Here is a 15,458-nt window from a genome sequence, read left to right as displayed (position 1 = left end):
ACAGGGGCCAGGTGAAGTTTGAGGACAACGTTTCTCTTTATTTTAGAAATGATAGTGACTGCACATATGAAAAATACCACGTAACATAAAAATCATTCCCTAAGCCCCGCCCCTTGGTACTCAGTGCCGCATCCCCCACTGAGGTAAGGTGTTGCCACTCCCACGGCACCATAAAGGGAGGAAAAAACTCCAATCCTATTAAAAACCTTCTGTCCCAGGCTGTAAGTGCCAAGGCCCTGTCCCTCAGTCAGACTTCTCCTTCTCCTTCATGTGTAAGAAGACGACGCTGAAGATGAAGAGCCCCACCATCATGGAGAAGGCGCTGGCATAGTAGGGATAGGCTGAGGGGATGAAGCGCTCGTACTGCGTGTGCTGCAGTGGCCTCACTGACACCTGTGACAGGACAGAAGTGACAGGTGGCCACTCAAACCCAGCAGGGTACACACTGGCTGAAGAGGCCCGTGCTTACCTGTGTGGAAGAGTATAAATGTGTGTAGCCTAGCCGGTTGTAATCCACTTTAAACTGGAACACACCGTACACGTCGGGCAACTTGAACTGGACACTGTACTTTCCACCTGGGGAAGATCAACACAGAACCAGGAAGGTTTCCCCAGAGTTCTTCCCTGGAAGCCCCCCAGAGCAAGCCTGAGGCAGGGATGGACTCCCTGCAACCTCTCCTGCAAGAACTGCTTTTACCTTTCTTCTTCAGGAAGGTCCTCACAAAAGGGTCGATGCGGACAAACTCCAGCTGAATGTCATCACCATCAAAGGGGACCCATTTGCCATTAGAGAGCTGCTCAATCACGATGCTGTACTCCTGAGATAAAAGGCCAATCAGGGCCCTGGCTGGTTGGCTCAGTGGTAGAGCATCGGTCTGGCGTGCAGAGGTCCCGGGTTCGATTCCCAGCCAGGGCACACAGGAGAAGCGCCCATCTGCTTCTCCACCCCTCCCCCTCTCCTTCCTCTCTGTCTCTCTTCCCCTCCTGCAGCGAGGCTCCATTGGAGCAAAGATGGCCCGGGTGCTGGGGATGGCTACTTGGCCTCTGCCCTAGGCACTGGAGTGGCTCTGGTTGCAACAGAGCGACGCCCCGGAGGGGCAGAGCATCGCCCCCTGGTGGGCAGAGTGTCGCCCCCTGGTGGGCGTGCTGGGTGGATCCCAGTTGGGCGCATGCGGGAGTCTGTCTGACTGTCTCTCCCTGTTTCCAGCTTCAGAAAAATACAAAAAAAAAAAAAAAAAAAGGCCAGTCAGCCACGGGGCCAGTGACTGGAGGGATGCAGGCACCCTCAGAGTTGTGCCAACCCCCTCACGAATCTGGCAGGAACTTCCAGGAGTTGTGAGAGCCTGAGCAAGCCCCCTCACTCCCCCAGGCAGACTACCCCTTTGCCTTGCATCCAGACCTTTTCACAGGCCTGTGGAAGTCTGCACCTGAACCACACTCCATCCAGCCCTGGAACATGCCAGGCCCTCTCAGGCACCCCTGCTCTTGCCGGTCAGGTTCATCCTCAAACCCAACTTCGTTCTCTTGCAGTCCTCACCCAGCAGTGAGTCAGTGAAGTCCAGCCCACTTCTGCACTCCCACAGCAAAACCACACCTTTTGAAAAGTCTCCATCAGGGTATTGGTTTCTCTGCACCTAACCTGAGTTTCTTCTGGGTATAGGTAGCATTCATACTTATTTAGGCACCAGCTTACAAGGTTTCTCCTTCCATCATCATCACCTCACCAAGAACCCACCGAATGTCGTTTTAAAAAGCTGTCAGGGCCCTGGCCAGTTGGCTCAGTGGTATAGCATCATGGATGTCCCAGGTCTGATTCCAGGTCAAGGCACACAGGAGAAGCGACCATCTGCTTCTCCACCCTTCCCCTCTCACTTCTCTCTGTCTCTCTCTCTTCCCTTCTTTTAGCTTGATTGGAGCAAGTTAACCCTGGGCACTGAGCTCGGCTCCATGGTCTCTACTTAGGTGCTAAGAGCTAGGTTGCCGAGCAGTGGAGCATCGCCCCTAGTGGGCATGCCAGGTGGATCCCTGTCAGAGCGGATGCGGGAGTCTCTCTGCCTCCCCTTCTCTCACTGAATAATGATAAAAACAAAATTGTCAATACTGAAAAGAATGAAACAAGGTTGACCAGGTGTTGCTCATGGTTGAAACTGGTTAGTAAGTAAACAGGGTTCATTCTCTTCCTAATTCTAAGTATCTTTAAAATTTTCCAAAATCAGGAACAAAACCAAATGAAAATCTGTCCAGTGCTTTGGGCTCCACCCAATTAACTTCCCCCTACTTATCTTCTCTTTTTAAGGAAAGAACCACCAAAACAAAGAAAAAACTTAACAGGATTCCAACACAGAAGTGTTCCACACATGCTTTTGAGCGGGTGAACTTGGCTAAATCGTCAGGGCCCTCCCACTCCAAGCTCTTACCACAAGGTCAGTGACAGTGTAGGCATTGGGTGGGGCTGTCTCGCCCACCCGATGGTGGGACACAGGCCCCACACGGAGGACACCCTCCTCTTTGAACACCCAGCGGGAGAGGGCCACAGCTAGCTCATAGTTGCCTGTCTGGGAATACCTGCAGAAGAGGCAAACGGGAGAGGTTAGAACACCAGAAGCAACAGGGATACAGAAAGACATGAGGTGTTGCTATGGGTGTCACCGATACAGTAAGTACACAATTTTCAAAACATCTCCAGGGAAGACATTACTAGAAAACTTTAGAGTACTAACACCAGCAATATAGCAACAAAGGCAAGTCTTCAAATCATTTTAAAGCATCTAAAGATACTTAACCTCTGACACTTTTAGCCAAAAGGCTTCTTCCTCCCCATCTGAGTCCTCCTCTGCATAGAACCCACTGCCCAGACCCCTGCCCCCATGTCCCCTGGCACCTACCTCTGGGAGCCAGGTGTGGCCTTCTGCACTGCTGAGTTGAAGAAGGCATCGCTGAAGAAGTCGAGGGAGCCACTGAAAATGACCCGGGCGTTGTTCCTGGCCTGGAGCCCAGCAATCAGGAGGGTGTTCTTCCCCACTGCGTGGGGATACTAGGAACAACGTGAAACTGTCATCCCAGAGAGCCAGGACAAAGGACACGCCACTGGGCCTCTAGGGCCAGGGGACGCAGGCTAGACCTGACCAGCCTTGGCCCGCTAAAGGCGGAACTGAGACACCGCTGCTGCCGCCCACTTCCCACCCCACCCCACCACTGCACTGCCTCAGCCTCAGCAAAGCGCGCTTTCCTGCTGCACTCTCACCTGCAGGACAAAAGCACTTTGCTACCGGGCCCAGCACCTGGGGTCTCAAGGCTGCAAAGACCCTCACCTGGGTGATAGGCTTATCTGGGAAGAAGGAGTAAGAGGTAGAAGAGCCTGTCAGGATGTCCAATACCAAAGGATTGTCAGGGTCAGCCACCATGCTGTAGAAGGAAAAGAGGACCACTTTACTCTGACCCCAAGAACAGAGCCCAAAGGTCCTGAGGCCCCTAAGGGCCATTTCTTCACAGGAACGAATCCTATTAATAGCTAAGCACTTAACTCTCCTCTTGCTATAACTATGGAGTTTGACTTAATGTCATGAATTAATCTCATCCACATCCTCTGGAGGAATATCCCCACATACAGTTTGGTTGGCTACCTGACAAAATAGAGTGACCCCCCTCCCCCAGGTTTCTGTTTGGCCTCTCCTTGCTCACTCACCCAACACCTCGAAAGAGGACAGGATTGAGAGACGATTTCCCAACAATGGTCGGCGCCTTTAGCAGGTTCCCAGTGTCGGCCACAATGAGCGTGTGCTGCAGCAGCAGGGAAGGACAGGGGTCAGGACAAAGGTGCCCCATGCCAGGGGTCCCTCCTGACGCCCTCAGTTTCTAGGCTGAGCTTTGCTAGAAGGGCCTGAGCCTGGAAGGTGACAGGCCTGATTACCTGGCCAAGGTCTGAGATGTCGTAGTTGTGGTGGTCAATGACAGCTGTTTTCTCCTCATCAAACTCGATCCCACATTCACTGCCCAGCTCTCGAAGAGGGTCACCTACACAGGCCCAAGAGATGCTTGGCTGACCCTTATGGGTGGGGCCTGGGCCAGGCTATGTCCCTTGTCCTGGCATCCTCGTGACTCGCTCTCGCAGTCGTCCCCAGAGCCCTGCAGCATTACCAGCCAGGCTCAGCCCCAGCGAGACCCCTGGACAGTGGCATGGTGAAAGATGTGAGGTCTCCATCTGATTAGTAAAACGAAAAATCACATGGCCTCTCGCCTCCACAAATACACTGCGATCATGGTTCTGCACAAAAAGCCCCTTTGAAGCAAGGTAACACCTCAGCAAACGACCTGGCTGAGCCCCGGCTTACAAGGTTTCTCCCTTCCTCATCATCACTTCACCAGGAACCCCATCCGTGTGGTTTTTAAGAGCTGTCAGGACTGAAAAGAATGAAACAAGGTTGACCAGGTGTTGCTCATGTTTGAAGCTGGTCAATAGTACACAGGGTTCATTCCCTTCCTAATTCTAAGTATCTTAAAATTTTCCAAAATAGAAAACAAAACAAATAAAAATCTGTCCAACACTTTGGAAAGCTTCACCTAATTAGCCTCCCCCTACTTGTCTCCTCTTTTTAAGGAGAAAAACCACCAAAACAAAAACAACACAAAGGGGAAAAAATAAAACAGGGTTCCCAGCCTTTGAAAAGATCCACATCACACTGGCTCTGGTCACAGGAGAGAAGGGACTGAATGGCTCTGCTGTTTCCACAAAGGACCACCCAGCGAGTGCCAATCCGGCAGCTCCCACCTGCAGAGCTCCCCAGGCCTGGGGAGAAATGGAGAGCAGCGCACCTTCTGAGGTCAGACTCACCGATGTCTGAGCTGGCAGCCACCAGGACACTGCCTCCGCCGTCGATAAAGGTGCTGATGGTCTCCACATTGATGTTGCCTCCAAAATCTGAAAGAAGCACCAGACCCAGTGATCCAGAAGGTTCCTCTCACTGCTCCTCTGCCACTTGGGAGCTGGAAGGTGGACAGCCCACCCGCCACAATCAGTAACAATATCGCCCTCTGGAGGTCCCAAACGAGAGACACTTACCGTATTATACCCTGATAAGGGCAGTTCTCCCATTTGCCCAATGTGATGATCCAAAACTAAGGGCTCAAATCCGTAAACTTTTAAAGTCAAACACCCACTAATTATAGTTGTCAAGTTATTTACACACATACCAAGTCATATATAAAATATTTGTTTAGAAATGCTGCATTTTCCCACTCATATCATGAAACAGCTTCATTCAAACTCGTCACCTGCACCTTTAGAGCCATTTTTAGGGTCCCCTAACAGTTTTCAACAGCCCATTGACTTCACTTCCTTCTAAGTTGTCTGAGAGCACTTTTGAATCTAAAAACAATACCCCACTGAGACTAGTACCTATTTGCCCAACATAAGTAAGGTTTTTTCCTAGTAATCCTACAGATTTATATTCATAGTAGCTGTACAAGAACCACTAAAAAAAAAAGGGATCACCAAAAAGGCTCATCAATTTCCAACATTTGTAATTGTGAGATCATACCCTTTCTAGATCAGTTTGGTCAGGTGATTGCCATAAGCATCCAAAACTAGCTGTATAGATCTGAATATGAGAATGGCCTTGTTTTCTGAGGTCATTTTCACAGAGGGGACAGGGGAAGCACCTTACCTTTCCTTCTGACACAGACCTTGTATCTGGAGACCCAACCTCTCATACTGCATTTATAAAGCCATCTACCACTTTCCTACAGAAGCCAGACCAAATCTCAGACAACTCAAAAACGGCTTCTCAGTATGTACAGCAGTCCCCTTCCGGGCAATTTGTAAAGATGTTTCTGATCACCACAAGGAACATAGCTACTGCCATCCAGTAGGCAGAGGCCCAGGCAGCTGCTAAACATCCTAGAATACACAGGGCATCGTCACTCACAAGAATTATTCAATCCAAAACGTCCAGAGCACTGCTGTTAAGGCAGAAACACTGGGCTTAAATCTAGGCTTTCCCTTCTAGGTCCATTTCCTTATCTATAAAGAGGGACTCAGATTTTGGGGGGCACAGAAGATGTGCTGTGGCTCCTTCTTCTGTGGCCATTACTTTACTGAATGAGAAAAACAGATCAATGTTTTTCTCTCTCTGTAAAATTAATAAATAAATTTTTAAAAATAAGTAAATAGGCCCTGTTCGGTTGCTAAGTGGCAGAGTGTCACCCTGGCGTGTGGATGTCCTGGGTTCAATTTCCAGTCAGGGCACACTGGAGAAGCACCCATCTGCTTCTCCAACCCTCCCCCTTCTCTCTCTCTCTCTCTCTCTTTCTCTCCCCCCTCTCCTGCAGCCATGGCTCAAATAGAGTGAGCTGGCCTCAGGCGCTAATGTCTCTGTGGCCTCCACCTCAGGTGCTAAAAAAGGGCTCAGTTGCAGAGCAACGGGTTCAGGTGGGCAGAGCATCGCTCCCTAGTGGGCTTGCTGGTGGGTCCAGGTAGAGGCGCATGCGGGAGTCTGTCTCTCTGCCTCCCTTCCTCTCATTAAAAATTTTAAAATATAGCCCTGGCCGGTTGGCTCAGCGGTAGAGCGTCGGCCTAGCGTGCGGAGGACCCGGGTTCGATTCCCAACCCGGGCACACAGGAGAAGCGCCCATTTGCTTCTCCACTCCTCCGGCGCGCTTTCCTCTCTGTCTCTCTCTTCCTCTCCCGCAGCCAAGGCTCCATTGGAGCAAAGATGGCCCAGGTGCTGGGGAAGGCTCTGTGGCCTCTGCCTCAGGCGCTAGAGTGGCTCTGGTCGCAACATGGTGACACCCAGGATGGGCAGAGCATCGCCCCCTGGTGGGCAGAGCATCGCCCCTGGTGGGCGTGCCGGGTGGATCCCGGTCGGGCGCATGCAGGAGTCTGTCTGACTGTCTCTCCCTGTTTCCAGCTTCAGAAAAATAAAAAAAATAAATAAAAATAAAAATAAAAAATTTTTTAAATATAAATAAATAAGCAAATAAAAATAAAATGCAAGTCAATTTAAAGAAAAATACTAATTACTAGCACAGATGACATGGAATATGGTAAAAATCAGAAAGTCGACTAACATTTGTGAAACAGTCTCAGGCTCTCTGAGGTTTCTCCCACCGATCTTCTCAGCCTTCTCCCTATCTCGCCCACCATTTTCTCCCTTCTCAGCAACTCCTAGTCTACCTTCTGAGCATAATTTGGATGGTTCCTCCACTCCACTGCGAACACCGCACACAGGGTTTGGCAACTCATTTCAAGCCCTTATGTTTATCTCCTCAAAGAAAGACTGAAAGAACTCCTCAAGGCAAGCTCTGTTACTGTCCAGAGTTCCAAACACAGCCGAAACTCGGCAAACACTAATGAACCTGCTGAAGACTCCTTCCACCTGCCCAGTAACTTGAAGATGTTAACTCGTACAACCTGGGGTTACTTCCACCCAACTACACTTGCCTCCAAAAAGCCAATTCCAAAGACACATTTTAGGGGGCAGTTAGGGATAACCTGATAAATGATGGAAACCTAGAGAAAAATACTTCCGGGATTGGCTGAACCCAATCTTACATGAACTGCAGAAAAGAAAACAGCTGCCAAAGAAGCAGAAGACTTCCTAAGCTTCATTTACTGAAGGAAGAGATGGCAGTCCCGTTTCACCCCGGTCAGGGACAACCTGAGTCCTCTGAGGAGATAAACTGAAGCCACTGAAGAAGAGAATGACTAGGATGCTCAGCAAAAAGCATGGCAAAGGGAAACAGCCCAAGGAACTGGGGGTATGCGGTCTGGAGAAGAAATAGCTTAATAGGCTATGATTATGTCAAGGCTATGCCTGTAAGCAAAGTAAGCATTAGACTTATTGTCTAAGGCCTTGAGGAGTATAAGAAACCCTTTCCTCCTCTCTGCCACCCCAAATAAAGTAGGAAATAGGAGACATTTTAATGTAAGAACTTCTAAGCAGAGTTGTCCAGTGGTAGAGTGGACTGCCTCACAAGATACGCTGTCACAGTAATGCTAACGTACAAATTGGATAAGCTAGTCAAGATATTCATTCTGTTCAACAATTCCCCCGCCCTCCCTAGACATACCCAGCCAGCCTCAAATAGGGGGCTGGGCTAGAAAATCACCAAGGTTCGTTTTCCAGCATCAGAACTATGAATGCACCTTGATTCTTAAGTTCAACTGCTACAGGCCTCGTTACAGCACACCATGTTAACAGCATGCCATTTCCTGTTCCACACAGGCCAACCTAACTAGGGGGTTCTTCGTCCCTCCCATCTGCTACTTTTGAGAAAATTCACTTCTGGGATTAGCAAGGTCCCAGGCTCCATGTTGTGGGGCAACACTTGACTCTACAATCTTCAGCTGTGTCTTTTAGAAAAGGGATGTGCCCTGCCGGACCCACATCAGAAGTTAACATGTTCCTCCTCACTGGCAGCAGCTGTGGCCAGGGCTGGTGACCCATACCCATGGCCCAGAGCATGCCCAAGATTCAGAAGAAAGCGACAGATCAGTTCTGAGCCCCGGAATCCCGGTTCTGGCTGGGGGTGACGCGCAGCACTTACCTTCTACAGAGGGGGAGAAGATGATGAGATTGTCATAGAGGAACTCTCCGTACTTAATCAGAGACAGGCTAGGGTCATCTGCGGTCTTGAATGTGAGTTCAAAGCCCCGATCTGGACAAGGAGAGAACAGGAAACTGAGGCAGACGGGACGCAAAAAAAAACCCACCGCTGCAGAGATCACGACCGCCCTTCTCTCACCCCGAAGGGGCGGGGCAGGCCAGACCTGGGCGGCCCGCTCGTGTAAAACGAGTGAGAGAGAGGGTGACCGATGCCCTCGGACTCCGGGACCTTTTCAACCCCTGACTCTCACCCGCAGCCCCCTTTGGACTCCTGTCTCACCCTTCAGACTCCGGAAGAAAAGCGAATGCGTCTCCCGCAGGTTGAGGTTGTCCAGCAGCACTAAGGTGCGGGGACCGCTGGCGCCGACCAGATCAAGGGAGGGCAGCAGCAGCAGCAGCCATGCGAGGGACCAAGCACGAGCTGCGGCGCTAGGATCCATCTTTCTACTCCTGCCAAAGAACCCAAGCACCTGACCCCAGAAGTCACCGTCTAAGGTTGCCCAATCACGGCTCGGAGTTGTGGAGTTCCACCCGGAAGTAATCTTGGTACGCCGGGCCGGGCGCCGGCAGCTTCATTCGGGAAGATAAAACTCCAGGAGCATCACCGGAAGTACTTCTATTGTAGGCGGGGCCCCTGAACCCTATTGGCGGGAGAGTAGCACGGCTCCGCCTCCCCAAAGGAAACGATTCAATCCTATAAAGACAGCTATGCAGCCGCGGCCAATCAACAGGACTCATTAGAATGGTCACGGCCCGTTTGGTCCCTGTCACATCTCAAATGCTAGCTGGATCGGCGGCGGTGGCCGGGGACCACCTCTTGGGTCCTCACTGGTCCAGGACAGATTCGGGACTAGGAACCGACCTCGTCTCCACCGTCTCCAGAAAGGAAGGGGTTGAGAAAATAAGACCAGGGACAGGGGCACTTAGGTCTCCTGCGGCCCACGTGCCCAGGGGCCATGGCACAGACTTGTTCTGCCCAGCCTGGTGGCCCACGCTGGAGACAGCGTGAAAGGACAGTCCACTAGCCCAGCGATTAAAAAGCTCTACTTGGGTTCATTCCCAAGCTCCGTCTCTCGCTAGACTTTGAACCCAGGGATTTCACTTCTCTCCAGGCCAGCTAGGATGAGCTACCCACCCCTTCTAAATGGACCCAGGGGCAGGCCTCATCTCACCTGAGACCTGCCTCAGCCCCATCACAGGTCTAAGGGAAAGCTACCACAAGCAGCTCTAAGAGGTCAGTCCACCTCTACCTCAGACCTGATGGTGCCAAACCGTTGCTTAGGCGTCTGCCACAGCTCAGACGCTATTCCTCTCAGGTTGCCACCTAAACTCATCTCAGCAGCCTCATCCTTCTCAGTCCCAGCTCGGGGTTTACCTGGAACAGGTCTCCTCCAACCTTTAACATACCCTCAGCTTCCCCTTCTCCTGTCTTTTGCTCATGCATCTCCTTCTACCGGGAGCCCCCTCCCCATACTCCCATCTCAAGCCTCCCAGGCTAGTCTCTCCATCCTTTATGGCAGTGATTTTCAACTACCAGTCAGCCAAAACTTTCATGCCAGTCTGTGGAAGAGTTAACCACTCTGATGTTGTATGAAGATTATAGATCCAATAATCTTAGTTGAATCCGCTTACAGGGTGATTTGTGCCTTAGCGGTCCCTGAAATAATTCTCTTTTTATCAGTCCCCAAGTGTAAAAAGGTTGAAAACCACTGCTTTATGAGAGCTCCCCAACCAGATGCTGCTCCCTTCACCAATGGTATTTTGTTCCCCACAGGGACCTGATCTCGCTTCCTCTTTCTAAAAATTATTTATTTGTTTGTTTATTTATTTATTTATTTGATGTTTTTCTGAAGTGAGAAGTGGGGAGGCAGAGACAGACTTCCACACACGCCTGACCAGGATCCGCCCAGCATGCCCACCAGGGGGCGATGCTCTGCCCATCTGGGGCGTTGCTCCCTTGCAACCAGAGCCATCTAGTGCCTGAGACAGAAGCCACAGATCCATCCTCAGTGCCCAGGGCCAGTTTTGCTCCAGTGGAACCTTGGCTGCAGGAGGGGAAGATAGAGATAGGAAGGAGATGGGGAAGGGTGGAGAAGCAAATGGGCGCTTCTTCTGTGTGCCCTGACCGGGAATCAAACCCGGGACTTCCACACATCAGGCTGACGTCTAATGCTGAGCCAACCAGCCAGAGCGCCTGATCTTGCTTCCTCTTGCTCGAAGTACCTAATGCAGCCTGCCTGGGTTAGGTGGATCTCTGTAGTTACTTGAGCACCCTCCACTCTACCCCGACTTCTCCAGGATGTGAGCTCCTTGGCCCAGGCAGGTGGCCTGTGGCATGGACCACAGTAATCAGTATAAAATACAGAGGAGGAGGGATGATGGGCTGACACGGAGCACCTGATATGTACAGGAACTAGAGACTGTCTTGCTTTTTTACCTTCACATTAACTCTTTGAAATGGGTGTTATCCCCATTTCACAGATGAGGCTCAGGGTGAAATGAGGTTCAGGAAAGCACCGAAGGCCAAACCTTTTCCCTCAGATTGTGAGCCCCTCGCATGGGGAAGGCCTGGGCTATAATTGGCAAGAGGGGAGGTGTGTCCAGTGTTGCTGGGGTGGCCTGGATTTGTTTCTGGCCATGTCAGGACACCCAGTTCCAGCACAGCCTGAGAGCTGGCAAAACCTGGGCTTTCTCTGGACCTCAGTAACACATGGCTCCTGTTTTTCCAAAACAAGGCTCTGCTTTCCTGAGTCACAGATCCTTTGAGAATCTAATGACAGTTCAGAGGCTTTCCACAGAAAAAAAAGTACTTGTACTCACAATTGCATGGAGTTGCAAAAAATTTGGAGCCTGTTTGCACTTGATCCGAGCCAAAAGGCTGGGAAGCGATTGGAGCCTTTTTATTCTAAAAGCCTCAGATATTTAAGAACCTTACTCCACAAAGAGCTTCCCCGTGGGGGCTGGGCAGGGAGGGGCCCCAGTGATGCTGTCAGACAATCAGGGAAGGGGCACTTGTAGGTAAAAGACAGTTTATTGGGGCAGCTTAATACGGAGTGGCCTCCTTGGGCCACAGGCCACCCAGGAGTGAGCAGCAGGAGAACAGGCCTCGTGCACCGTCCTGCAGTGCTTCCCCTGGGAAGCGGGGCCAACTTGACAGAGGCACTTTCTGATCACCGAGATGTTGAGTTCAATCCACATGTTAGTTGCGGCCCGCTCGGTTGGGGCTGCTGGCGAAGGCCTTGAGGCGGAGCTGGGGCTCCTAAGCCCGCTGAGGTGCCGAACAACACTGATGGGCACAGATGGCGGGCTCTGTGGCAGGTGAGCAGGTGCAAATACTGCCTTGGTGTTGAGAGCTGGGGTGGGCCTTTCCAAGGATGGTCCAGCCTCCAAGGGGCTCCTGGCCCAGGCAGAGGTGGGCTCTCTGGGGAACAGGGAAGGCAAGTTTGTCTTCCCACAGCAAGGGTCCCCCCAAGCACTCCAGTCACTATGGGGGCAGGTGGGAGGACGCCCAGCTGGGGCTGCCCTGGGAAGGCCTGGCAGTCGGACAGAAGCCAACAGACAGGACAGCAGGCAGCTATGTTTACAGAGGCTCACTGCCAAAGCTGGTTTTGCTTTACTTACGCTTGGCCTTGTTGAAGGGGATGTCAAGGGCCTAGAGGCGGAAGGGCCGGGGCTGGGGAGTTTCAGGGGCCTGGGTGGGTAGGAAAGCAGAGTTGTTGTTGAGGGGAGAGCCGAGGCCTGGTGGTGAGTTGTGATGTGCTGTGGAAGAGGCACAGGGGAGCCGGTGAGCCAGGAGGGCAGGCAGGAGAGAAAACACTGTGTGGGTGGAGAAGCTGGCCCAGCCCCCGCCCAGCCGGAGGGCTTGGGCCCGCAGTGAGGACCCCAAGCTCTAAGATGCTGCTCTGGTGGAGGCCTCAGACCCAGCACTCTGTCTGCGTCCAAAGGGCCTGGGGCCGGGACGCAGCCTGGGATCTCCAGCCAGACAAGCCTGGGTTCCGAGCCCAACTCCCCTTCTCCCTAGAAGCACGGCCTCACTTGGAACTAAAAGCATTCTGACTAACATAACCCCGTAGTGGTCTCAGGTTAAGAATGTTGGCTATTTTTTTTTTCCGGGAACTTTCCCCTTTTTTACAAAGTTAAACGTTTTTTACAAAATCAAAAGCAGCCAGGCCTAGCGTGCGGAGGACCCGGGTTCGATTCCCGGCCAGGGCACACAGGAGAAGCGCCCATTTGCTTCTCCACCCCTCCGCCGCGCTTTCCTCTCTGTCTCTCTCTTCCCCTCCCGCAGCCAAGGCTCCATTGGAGCAAAGATGGCCCGGGCGCTGGGGATGGCTCTGTGGCCTCTGCCCCAGGCACTAGAGTGGCTCTGGTCGCAACATGGCGACGCCCAGGATGGGCAGAGCATCGCCCCCTGGTGGGCAGAGCATCGCCCCTGGTGGGCGTGCCGGGTGGATCCCGGTCGGGCGCATGCGGGAGTCTGTCTGACTGTCTCTCCCTGTTTCCAGCTTCAGAAATATGAAAAAAAAAAAAAAAAAAAGCAGCCAGGACCTGGCTGGTTGGCTCAGTGGTAGAACGTCGGCCTGGCGTGCAGAAGTCCCAGGTTCGATTCCCGGCCAGGGCACACAGGAGAAGTGCCCATCTGCTTCTCCACCCCTCCCCCTCTCCTTCCTCTCTGTCTCTCTCTTCCCCTCCTGCAGCCGAGGCTCCATTGGAGCAGAGATGGCCCGGGCGCTGGGGATGGCTCCTTGGCCTCTGCCCCAGGCGCTGGAGTGGCTCTGGTTGCAACAGAGCGACGCCCCGGAGGGGCAGAGTATCGCCCTCTGGTGGGCAGAGCATCGCCCCTGGTGGGCGTGCTGGGTGGATCCCGGTCGGGCACATGTGGGAGTCTGTCTGACTGTCTCTCCCTGTTTCCAGATTCCATTTCCTCACATGTAAAATGGGTGCAATGATCCCTGTCCTTCACAGGATGGCTGTAGGAAGAAATGACAGTGATGATCATGATCATGATAAAATGTACCGCACTCTTAAGATGCGATAGGCATGGGTGTAAAGGTTTTATGTGTATTAACACATTGGAAGCTAGCTAGAAATCTCTAAGGAAGGTACTCTTATCAATTCCCGTTTCACAGATGAGGACACTGAGTCCCAAAGAGGTCACACAGGGAGTGGTGGAGCCAGAATCCCAACCCACATCTGTCCGACTGAGAACACACGATTCTCTCAGTTTCCCCGTGTTTTGGCATCTAGGGTTACATGTCTGCTTCACCCACAGTCAGCAGGTGAGGCAGCAGCTGCCTCTCTGTCTGCAGAAGTGTGGGTGAGGGGAGGGAGGGCCGAGGGGACAGCCAGGCTCCTGACCTACTGGGAGGCTGGTTTTCATGATGAGGGGCTTAGGGATCTTCCAGAAGCCGCTGTCCTCATCCCAGCAGGACTCGCGCCTGATCTTCTCCAGGTTGCTGTAGTTACAGTCCCGGCGGATCAGGGGCTGCACCTGCTCCAGGAGCTGCTGGAACAGCAGGAAGTCACGTTCCTGCCGCTGGATGGTGGCCAAATAATCAATCCTCTCCAGCTCAAACTCGGACTGCAGATCTTTGATCTCCACCTCTGCCGCCCGAAGCTGAAAACAAAGCATGACAAGCTGTGAGAGAAACCACAACACCTACCCATCGTCCGCCCTCCCCATCCACTAGCTGCCCGTCCAGCCGGCCACTCACCATCTGTTCACTGAGCCACTCATCCATCCATTCTCATGTCCTCATCTGGCCACCGTCCTTCCATCTATTCATTCACCTTCCCCGCCACCACCATCCTTTCATCCATCACTCACCCACCCACCTCTCCACCCAGAACTTAAATGTGCACCTGCTGTGTCCATGGCCCTGCAGAGAGCAGGAACAAGTCATCAGCAGCCCCACTGGCCCACCTCGGTCACTATCCCACACTCACACATTTTACTCAGGAGCCTGTGGCAGGCTCTACACAGCACAACTGTCACCACGCCACCACGGTCCTCAGAGAGCTCAGAGAATTGTACAAATTCTTCTTCTAAGGGGAGCAATAGGCTGTCAGCCAGCCAGCCCTGCTTCCCACGGCCACCATCCTGTTATGGTGTGACAACCACTGGACTAGCGTTAGACCCACCTTGACTTGACCATGGATTATTCTGATCTCCTGCCCAGGTCTGCCCGACTTGCTGTCCATTCTCTCCTAAGCACAAGCGACTTCCAAGTCCAACTCTAACCATGCTCTCCCTGAGCCCCAGACTACCCGGTGTGCAGGCTATTTCCTCAAAGTGCAGGTAAAGAAGGAGGCTTTAAATGCATGGGAATGAGAAGCACACATAGGCAACTAAGAAGAGAGGCTACCTGGCAGGACACAGGGAGCCATCATGGAGGGGCAGGCACACCAGGGCTTCAACTAAATGAATAATGCTCTACTTCTCAAACTGGGTAGTAGCTCCATGGTACTCATGGTAATAGTCTTTATATATATATATGTGTGTGTATATATATGTATATGTGTATATATATATATATATAATTTGTACATCTGGAATCATTTGCAGGGATTTTTAAAATAGCTTCATGGAGATATAATTCACATGTATTACATTCACCCACTTAAAGTGTACAATTCAGAGGTTTTTAGTATATTCAGAGATGTGTAACCATAATCCCAATCAATTTTAGAACCTTTTTTAGTTTTTTTAGGTGAGAGGAGGGGAGATAGTGGCAGACTCCCACATGAACCCCCACTGGAATCCACCCGGCAACCCCATCTTAGGCCAATGCTTGAGTACTGAACTATTTTTAGCACCTGAGTTGACTAGCTAGGACCAACAGAAATGTCCTCAGT

At 51.9% G+C, this 15,458-nt stretch overlaps 2 protein-coding genes across 2 annotated transcripts in view; both read right to left on the bottom strand.

Moving 5' to 3' along the window:
• Positions 1-12: 12 nt before the first annotated feature.
• On the bottom strand, positions 13-9,106 carry DDOST (dolichyl-diphosphooligosaccharide--protein glycosyltransferase non-catalytic subunit). The gene is made up of 11 exons (XM_066270232.1): positions 8,884-9,106; positions 8,545-8,655; positions 4,832-4,918; positions 3,911-4,014; positions 3,686-3,780; positions 3,312-3,405; positions 2,886-3,034; positions 2,418-2,565; positions 698-818; positions 470-576; positions 13-393 (listed from the first exon to the last, which is right to left on the bottom strand). The coding sequence occupies exons 1-11, from the start codon at positions 9,041-9,043 to the stop codon at positions 244-246; spliced, it is 1,326 nt and encodes a 441-aa protein (XP_066126329.1). The 5' UTR covers positions 9,044-9,106; the 3' UTR covers positions 13-243.
• A 3,149-nt stretch (positions 9,107-12,255) lies between these two features.
• Positions 12,256-15,458, bottom strand: part of KIF17 (kinesin family member 17) — a 38,883-nt gene continuing 35,680 nt past the window's right edge. Inside the window, exons 9-10 of the mRNA XM_066265144.1 lie at positions 13,962-14,220; positions 12,256-12,362 (exon numbers count right to left, since the gene is read on the bottom strand). Of these exons, the coding sequence (XP_066121241.1) occupies positions 12,256-12,362; positions 13,962-14,220 (366 nt within the window). The remainder of the gene's footprint in view (positions 12,363-13,961; positions 14,221-15,458) is intronic.

The sequence above is a fragment of the Saccopteryx bilineata genome, chromosome 3 (genome assembly GCF_036850765.1).
Source record: "Saccopteryx bilineata isolate mSacBil1 chromosome 3, mSacBil1_pri_phased_curated, whole genome shotgun sequence".
Taxonomy (NCBI): Eukaryota; Metazoa; Chordata; class Mammalia; order Chiroptera; family Emballonuridae; genus Saccopteryx; species Saccopteryx bilineata.
Note: the sequence above shows the minus strand (reverse complement) of the source record. Positions and strands in the feature narration are given on the sequence as shown.

What these genes read in the sequence shown, in the direction of transcription:
- DDOST (XM_066270232.1), bottom strand. Translation starts at nt 9,043, where the DNA reads ATGGATCCTAGCGCCGCAGCTCGTGCTTGGTCCCTCGCATGGCTGCTG. An exon ending in TTTCTTCCGGAGTCTGAAGG is followed by an intron (nt 8,656 to 8,883) that starts GTGAGACAGGAG and finishes CTCCTTGTCCAG; the next exon opens with ATCGGGGCTTTGAACTCACA. An exon ending in GACCTTCCTGAAGAAGAAAG is followed by an intron (nt 577 to 697) that starts GTAAAAGCAGTT and finishes GATCTTCCCCAG; the next exon opens with GTGGAAAGTACAGTGTCCAG.